We start from the raw sequence: 9,891 nt of genomic DNA, 5'->3' as shown, positions 1-9,891 counted from the left end.
CATTGAAAGAATTTTTTAAAACCTGCTGATACATGGAATGCTGCAGATATTTAGTTTTTTAATTGAATATTATATGAAGCTCTGTAAAACTGTTCCCGCATAATTCAATGCTATTTATTTAATTTCACAATGACTCAGATTTATCTATAATAGCATAAAAAGCCATTGAAAAATATTAAAAACAACATTTCATATTTTTTTTTATGTCTCCGAAGTTTTGGTTTAAGCTCTTGCAGTCTACATGGGGGTAATAACAGACGAATAGGAGTGTCCACTTATTCTAATACACTGATATATGGTTAAAGCTGGTTAAAACTAAGCTCAACTCAACTTTTTATTTGATAATTGTTAATTACAAAAAGTATTTTTTTTTACAATAAAATTTCAAGCATTGAAATTTTTCATATAAATTTTTTTTAAATTCTAAAAACCTTTATAAATCGTTATAAAAAAAATTGGGGGATTTTTTATTTTGGGCCTGATCGGTTCAGCCGTTTTAACGTTTACTGGATACAAACAAACAAACAGACAGAAAAGCAAAATATATATATAGATGTGTTGAAACAAAAAAATGATTTGATAAGCCAAAGACAGTTTTTTTCAAGGATATTTTTTTTAATTAACTGTTTTAAAAAGGAAGTAAAAGACATTTTTGTTTAAATAACTTAGCCTTAACCTAAAATCTATAAAATGAAAAAGTGTTACGGACAAACATTAATTTTGACTTTTAAAACTTTTTATTGGAGTATCAAAAATTAGCAGAACTTAATTGTAACGAAAAAAAATACAAAACGGTTATTTCTATGTACAAAGTTCATCAGTTAAAAAATCATAAAGTAAGGGAAGGGGTGTATGAACTTCCCCCTTGCCCCCTGAATACGCCCCTGGTGAGTAATCAGTTCCTTTAATTGACACAGTTCTTAATACAGGGTGTCCCATATCATATTGGATCGTGACAAAGCATACTATTGCGATTCCACGGACTAATCAGAAAATTTAAAAAAAACGAATCATTTAAAAAAATTGTATATTGCTAGTAAAAAGATTTGCATGCAGAAAATTCTATGTTTTCAAGTTGTATGTGCGTATTTTGGTGTTAAAGTTTGGAGATAATCTAATATGTTTCTTCAAAAGATCAGTGACAGTTAGATCATATAATAGATGAAAAAACAAGAAATGGTGCCTAGTGACTTTATATGACATAAATAACAAACCAGTAGAAAGAGAACTATTTTACGATGAACATGATAAAGGTAATACAATTTATAATGCATATTTAATGAAGGCAGTATAGCTGGCATTTAAATCCACAGAATGATTGGAAGCAACCTTTCGTCAAGTTTTTTCCCTGACATTTTTCGTCAAGTTTTTTCCCTGACATTTTTCGTCAAGTTTTTTCCCTGACATTTTCCGTCAAGNTTAACAAAGGTTTTTTTACCTGACATTTTTCGTCAAGTTTTTTCCATGACATTTTTCGGTTTTAGAATACTCTCTTCACCACATTTTTTAGTAAATAAATAATATCTTAATTTGTTTTTTTAAAATTAAAGAGCAATTTTTTATTTCACTTTACCGGCCTTGTTTTTTGCCAGTTTTTTTCCATATATTTTAAAGGGACTGTACACGTTATTTCAAGTTTAAATGGACTGTAGGCGTAATTTTTAAGTGACCCTCTGTTCAAGAAGTGGGATGCAGGTGACGGGAGATATCAGAGTGTTGAATTCTAAAAATTATGTTCTTTGTCTCTGCTGCATAAATGGGCAAGTTAATTTAGAGGAACTATGCAATAAGAAATTAAAAACGAAGACATGTTCAACGTTTTAGCTCGAGACACAGGTTTAAAGGGTACTGGTATATATTGAGCTTGGTCCTCGTCAAATGGAGGGTTACTTGACATTTTTTTTACAGTCTTTCTACAGTTTTTCTACAGTTTTTATACATTTTTTCTTCAGTTTTTCTACAGTTTTTCTACAGTTTTTCTACAGTTTTTTTTACAGTTTTTCTACAGTTTTTCTACAGTTTTTCTACAGATTTTCTACAGTTTTTCTACAGTTTTTCTACAGTCTTTTAAAGTTTACACCCTAGCCCCTAGCACCCTAGCCTGAATAATTAGTGTTTCATTGCATACCACGCAAAGCTCTGTTAACAGAATTTTTAAAATTCAATTTAGTCAGCAAAAAAATAAACAATTAAGTTATAAACAAACTTGGAGGGCCTAACTGTTATAGTAATTTAACTTAATATTACAAACAAGAAATTTCAATGACCAACTCCAGCTCCCACATAGTACAGAGTCTAAGTGAAAAATGTAAATAATAATAATTCTACTTTAGAGTGAAGAGGAGGAAAAGATAAGAATAGAAGATGAGATAATTGCTGAGAGAGAGAATAAGAATGTGAAAGAGGAGGAATCAGATTTTACAATTCTAGTTCATAAACAGGTAAATTCTAGTTCATAAACAGGTAAATTCTAGTTCATAAACAGGTAAATTCTAGTTCATAAACAGGTAAATTCTAGTTCATAAACAGGTAAATTATAGTTCATAAAAAGGTCAATTATAGTTCATAAACAGGTAATTTATAGTTCATAAACAGGAAATTTCTAGTTCATGTAAACACAAAGGAATAAAATATACCTAAAAATAATAAATAAAAAAAATCAGTGTTTTTGCAATTTTTGAAATGTAAATTTTAAGAATCATTCTTAGTTTACATAAGTTTGAAGTGGTCAGTTCCCATATGATATTTTCTTTAATTTCTGCAATGCATGATTATATGAAATCTTTTAAAGGGAGAGAGCGGCTATGTAAAATACTAAGTGTAATATTGTAGATAAAAACTTTAGGATTCATTTGATTCCAATAAGACATTTTTACGGTGCAAAATTTCCAAACAATGATCATAAAGTCATTTTTAATTTTTCACCAATTGTTTCAGTCAGCAGAAGAAACGTTTTTACAATCATTTGATAACCCGGACAAGACACATGTATAGAACATTATTTGTTACATGTTTTGTCCATGTTATTTAAGAATTGTAAAATAAACGTTTCTTCTGCTGACTGAAACAACTGGTGAAATATTACAAACAACTTTACGTTCTTATTTAATAATTGTACTCCGTAAAAATGTCTTATTGGAATCAAATTAATCCTAAAGCTTTTCTCTACAATACTGCACTTTTAGCTTTTAGTTCAAATATGTTACATGGCCGGTCTCTCCCTTTAACCTTGCCTAAGGATTATGTCTGTGATGCAGACATGCCATAGCCTTCAAAATAATCCCTAATATAAAATAACAACAGATTGATAATTTTTTAACATGATACATTATGAATATTATAAGGTGAATGTTAAAGGGACTATAAGCTTAATTTCAAGTGACCCTCCGAGAAAAAGATTCGCATCTTAAAGTTTCTGGGAGTGTAGTTGGAAACGGGCAGCCGTAGTACAATTGAATTTCCGAGCCGGGTCAACCTTTCCAGTCTCAGTTTGCACTGTACCTAGCTCTATGGATAGGACTAGCCGGTGCAACAAGGTTGACGCGGTCAGACTTTAGGTTGAATTTACTTTTACTAACGGGTCAGAGGTGGGGTGTTAGTGTCACTAAGTTCTGTTTTTTTGAGCATATTATATTCTCTATTTTTAATATGTTAAATGAACATAAAGTGGTGTTTACATTACCTTTACAATATATATGAAATGTGATGAAATATAAAGTTTATCATTTTACTTACAATGTTTATCAAGATAGAATTTGGAATTTTTTGGAGAAAAATTATTCTCAGAGGAAGATTTTTATTTTTACGTCCTTCAGTAGTGGTAAATGTTAAATTAGTTCACTGCTATTGCTGGATATATATATATATTTTTCAAAATCTACACCCATTTTAATCTAAAAATATTTTAGAAAATATTTTGTCATGAAATGATGTTTGATGAGTAAGAATTTAAATTAACAGTTTAGATTAGCAGAGAATTGTAAACCTTTGAACTGCTAGGCTCAGAGTGTTAATTTATCAGATATAATTGTGGAATTGTGTTATTCAAAAGGGATATTTGTATCACACCAACATACTAAATACAAATATTATAACCCCCAGCCATNCTCCAGTCATCCTACATCAATTTTTTTTTTATGAAATTCCTCTTCCTAGAAAATTACAGGGTAAACGGTAAAAAAATGACATCTACATTATTGATGAGGTAAAGGTCGCAAGGGTACTGTTGTGAATCGGGAATTGCCTTTCTTCCATCAGGGTCACTAGAAATTATGGTAACTCTCTCTTTAACACCAAGTTTATTCAAAACTTATTACTTCAATTATACTACTGCACTATGGACTGGGGTCAATTTGAAATCGAATCAGACCGACCCCTTGTACCAGACCGACCCCTTGTACCAGATCTAGCAGTGACCCCTTGTACCAGATCTAGTAGTGACGGGTGGTGGCAAGTACTGGCCAGGCCCAATCCTATGCCGGCTCGGTTTCAACTTTGAAAGTGCGGCCAGGCTTTTTAAAGTACCCGGCCTATCATGGGCCTATTTGACCTGCCCCACTAGTTTAGTTTAGTCACTGAGAGTGGTTTTCCCAATTTTACTTCTTGATTTACAGGTTACGGAGAGTGAAGCTGAGCCTAGTTCTCCTAGTTCTCTCTTGCTTCCTGGAAATAATCTGGGTAGTCAGGATACTCTGGGCATCAGAGGGAGGGGGGACAAGGAAGAAGAAGTAAGAAGATGGAGAGGAGAGGAGTTGGAAGGACGGGGAATGATTAAATCAGATCATGAACAGAAAATATTTAAACAAGAAAATCATCTTCTTCTAGATGATTCTTCAGTTTCTTCAGGTTAGTTAGTATTTACATGTTTGAGAAGACAGAGAAGTCGGAACCTTATGAATTATCGATTTATTGAAAAGTGAGAAGTAGCTGAATTACGTTAACGTGGCGGAACCATGTCTCGCCGTTAAAAAAATCTGGTCCTTTATTATAGTTTTGAATTGGGTTCAACTACTCTCATAAGCACTAGGTGCACGTTAAAGGTTAAATGAATTTAGAATCTTTGCAAGAACCAATAGAAGATCAGAAAAGTTCTGTTCTAGCCAATGAGTTTCGGAACATGCTTATGATGGTACACAAATTATAACATCACAAACTTTTATTTTCCTGAAAGGGACTGCAAGCGTTGATTCAAGTGACTCACTATGCAAACAATGGTTATGCACAACAGTACCCTTGACACGTTTATCCATGATCAATTATTTGTAAGATATTGTCGTTTTTCTAGATTTTGAAATTTTCAATTCTGACAATTTCTATCTGGTTGCCTGCAATGGAAATCACTTTTGTAGAGAAACCCCAATTGGAAATAATCAGTTTCAAACTTATGAACATTGATATCTAATTCAAACTATGTCAGAGAAAACTGTTAAGGGTACCGTTGTGAATAGGGCATTGCTATTTTTGCTTGAAAAGTCATTTGAAATTACTCTTACAGTCCCTTTAACTAGATGATATAGAGAACTGTGATGAGTTTGATGAGGATGAACTAGATGATGATATCAAGGAGGAAGAATCTGAGTCTCCTGCCACCTCCTTAACTAACCAGGGACCGAATTTAATGTATTTAAGCTACATCCCTGAACTACCTACTGCCTGTCAGGATTTTAACAACAGATTCAAAGTTAAAGATTCAGGAGGATTCAAATTGGTGATTTAAATTTGACCAAGCGGGGAAAGGCAGTTCAAATTCATTAAAATCGGTCCCAGGAGAGAGAAAACTCAGTCAATATTCCTGGCAATCATACACTCAATACCTGGCAAAACCTTGGTAAACACCAATTAATCAATCAATCATTTAATCATCATTGCTAATTTCTGAAATATTTAGATGCTAATGAGAAGAAGAACTGTATTGGGTCTATAGAGAGGCTGGAACAAGTACCTGAACCTAGATCTAAATTAAACACTTCTTTTGGGTCAGCTTTATTCATAATAAGGACAGACCTGCTTTAAAGGCATAAACAGATGGGGGGCTATTAGTATAATATAAACCTGCCCTTCAACTCAGATTTCAACAATATACCCTTGGCCTTATTTGCATATCAAAATGTACAGCTATGGACTGATAGATAGGGCTGGCAGTGTTCCTATTTTTTTTAGTCGTTCGTTTCTCGTTTTAGAATAAAGGCCTTCATCTGGATCCTTTGTTCTTTTCCAATCGTTCCATCCCTGTTCTGTTTCGTTGATTCTTTTGTTCTTTATCGAGAATGGTTCCAGCAATTCATTAACGGTGGAACATTGTTAACAATAAAGAATGTCGCAAAAACAAATTGTTCTTCCTATTTCTGTTCCCCAGCAACACTGCCCAGCCCCATTAACATCATTAAATTGACCTTAAATATTATTTTTAAAAAAAAATTTCTTGTTTTTAATTGTTGATTTATTTCTAAGTGTATTATGCGTATTTTTTCATTTAAAAAACCTTGAAGGTATATTAACAAAGGTGTGGATTGGTAAATTGACATAATTGTCCCTTAGTACACTCCCCCTTGTAATTTATTTTATAATTTACTAAACATACTTCATACAAAGCCACACAAAACAAATTGTGTTATTGATTAAAAAGAGGGTGGTTTATTGTTAATTTTAGTTTATTATTATTCTAATTCAAAAGAAGGGAAGAACTATTGTGTAGCTAAGTTGTTTCTGTAATTTTCAATGGACTTTAAAATATTATCTTTAAGTGATATTTATATATATTTTTACAACAAGGGAATATTATATATATATCTACAACAAGGGAATATTATATATATATATATTTACAACAAGGGAATATTATATATATATTTACAGCAAGGGAATATTATATACATATTTACAACAAGGGAATATTATATATATATATTTACAACAAGGGAATATTATATACATATTTACAACAAGGGAATATTATATATATATTTACAACAAGGGAATATTATATATATATTTACAACAAGGAAATATTATATATATATTTACAACAAGGGAATATTATATATATATTTACAACAAGCGAATATTATTATGTGAAAACTTCTAATTAAATGAAAGTTTTATAAAGTCTACTGTATTGTATAAAAAAACTAATCTAATCCAATTTTTTTCAGATCTGCAAAATTGAAGACTGGAAAAAATCCTTTATTGCGTTTGGCATCTAAGGGATGAAACTAGATTAATATCTAATAGATAATGATATATTCAGTTAACAACTTTTGTTGACTGTTTAAGCTCTTAGAAATTATCAAAATATAGAACAGTATTTAGTTAAAACCTTTCCCTCCTTGAAATATAGTGTTATCTTGTCAGACATCTATGCGTCTGAAGGGCATTGAAGTTGAGAAGAGCAGTGAAGATGTGACACTAGAACCTGTAGATGGAGATGGTGCTGGGGGTGGGGGTGATGTAGACGGTGGTGTAGGTTCTCCATATTATCCTGTCTTTCTTCCCATGGACCAAGATTTTAAAGCCAAGTATATGTGGCATCACAGGAACCTGGCTAAACGAGGGAAATCCATTCAGGAACTGAATTTTATGAATTTGTAGGACCGCTGAACTGCCTACCACCGGTTCAAATTTGAATCACCGATTCAAATCCTTCTTGAAGGTTTAACCTATAAAATCGGTAGTTCAAATTAGAACCGGCAATAGATAGTTCAGCAATGTAGCTCAAATTCATTATGTTTGGTCCCAGGAACGGGTTTATGTATTCCTGGAGCACCCTGGCGGATGGATGTGTTTTATTTATCATATGTCGGTGTAAGTAATAAGTTAACAATAAACATTTCACTTTTTTGTTGTAAAAAGCTCATGTTGAATGAATTCACTTATTCGGTAGCACTAATAGTATTCACACAATGAATTTAAAGAATTTGAGACGCGGCTCAAACATGGTTGGTTCTACTTGAAATTATATTAAGTTTTTCAAGATTTGAGCTGGCGCTCAAGTGGAACCGGTTTTTGGCGGATCAACCATTTCTTTTAATTCTTTAAATTCAGCCTCAGTACAAGTATTTACCAGTAGTACTGTCGGTCTCTTGTGGAATCATACTATATATACATTTACTTGTACCAGCCGATCCAGTTTACCTAGGCTGTAGTGGACCTAGCACGTTTAATGTACAATACTTAGACTGCCTGGGTTTATGTGACGGACGCACATTTAGGACGCACAATGGGTGACATACATACATCTATATCAGCCTTTGTAATATTATAAGATTTAAAGTACACAAAAAAAGCAAATATTTGTAATGGTGTGTTGAAAAAAAGTGAAGAGTTTGGAAGATCTCTTGATCCTAACAACATTAACTTATCACCTTAAGATATTCATTGCAATAAAAAGTGTCAAAATAAATTAAAAACATCATGGTAATCTTATCATAGATTAAATTCAATAAATAGTAGAATTTGTTTGAACCGTCGCACAAGAGACCTGGTTGAACTGGTGATTTTTAATCCTGGCTTTATAAGAAATATTTTAACCTTAATATATATTAATTTAAAATGTGTAGGAATACTTTGTATAATAAACATAACTTATAATATCAGTATTCGGTGGGAGCTATCAAATTGTGGAATGGGAAGCAATGTGCTCGGACCAACGAGGTTATAGTGTATAGAGTGATGATGTCATAGAGAATAGAATATATATTAGAGGGGAATTTACTAGAAAAAAGTGTAAAACGGCCATTTTGTTGTACTGTTTCCATACTGCAGGTATACTTCACATATTTATGCCATATAACCTTTTGGGCCCTGGAATATCATTTTATAGAAAATCTAAAATTAATATTAAAAGAAAACCTAATTATGAAATAGGCTGGTTTATAATTGACCAATGATCATTTCACATAGACTCTATGCATTTCACTTTACAAACGATGATTTTTCGTTATAACTATAAATCAAATGATGTTTTTTATTCACCTAATTCATTGTAAAGTTTATTTAACAGTTTAAAAAATTCTAACTTGAAATGGATAGTCTAGGGAACATACTGTATTAATGTACTCTACTGCACATAATTTGTGAACATTTACATGATTTGTACACTTTGAACTCCCTTTCAGGCTGAAAGGGACCGAAAAAATTCATACCGAGAGATTCACTAAATTCCCCTCTATTATATATTCTATTCTCTTTGGATGATGTACACTAATCCTTTACTAATTTTGTAGGTCATAAACTAGACCGAGAGCGTACTGCATATTTGTTTATTATAAGTTTATTCCGGCCTATCCTATAATATATCATGCAATATTAGTAAAAAGTCATAAGTGCAGTACAGTACAGCTAACTGTGCACACAGGTAGAGAACTATCATCCCCCCTGACTTAGGCAAGTTAATTTTCAATCTATAAAACTATTTGCTTTAAAACAACATCAAATACACATTAGATTGCTTAAATGTCGTCTTCCTATTCCACAATTTTATAGGTTTCACAAACCTCTTTAGCATATTATTACTTATTAATACGTACCTATACTAGTTAGAGATTAATGGATAAACTTATATACAAACTAAGATATAAGAGATATGTAATCTACAGAGGGAATAGAAATCTACCAGGAAGATACTAAGTTATAGAAAAGGTCGTAAGCTGTAAAAAGAGTAGTAAGCTATAGAGAAGGTAGTAAGCTTTAGATCGTATTAATAAAATTTAAAAAAATTCTATTTTTGAAAATCTATTTTTTCTATTTTATTCTTTTAGATTCATGCTTGTTCTCGTTTGCCTGATATTCAGTGTTCTCTCAACAATAGATGAATACGCGGGCTTTGCTAATGAAACCCTGTTTTGGATGGTAAGAAAGGAAACCCTGTTTTGAATGGTAAGAAAGGAAACCCTG

General features: G+C 31.9%; 1 protein-coding gene across 1 annotated transcript; it reads left to right on the top strand.

Annotated features, from left to right (window-relative positions):
• Window positions 1-1,080: 1,080 nt before the first annotated feature.
• Window positions 1,081-9,845, top strand: LOC111699442 (uncharacterized). The gene is made up of 9 exons (XM_023470121.1): window positions 1,081-1,253; window positions 2,334-2,441; window positions 4,614-4,845; window positions 5,508-5,605; window positions 5,767-5,827; window positions 5,888-5,975; window positions 7,152-7,203; window positions 7,351-7,800; window positions 9,756-9,845. Exons 1-8 carry the CDS (start codon window positions 1,239-1,241, stop codon window positions 7,585-7,587), a joined length of 891 nt encoding a protein of 296 aa, XP_023325889.1. The 5' UTR covers window positions 1,081-1,238; the 3' UTR covers window positions 7,588-7,800; window positions 9,756-9,845.
• The last annotated feature ends 46 nt before the right edge of the window (window positions 9,846-9,891 follow it).

This window comes from Eurytemora carolleeae, unplaced genomic scaffold (assembly GCF_000591075.1).
Source record: "Eurytemora carolleeae unplaced genomic scaffold, Eaff_2.0 scaffold350, whole genome shotgun sequence".
In the NCBI taxonomy this organism is placed as follows: Eukaryota; Metazoa; Arthropoda; class Copepoda; order Calanoida; family Temoridae; genus Eurytemora; species Eurytemora carolleeae.
This window is presented reverse-complemented; position numbering and strand designations above follow the sequence as displayed.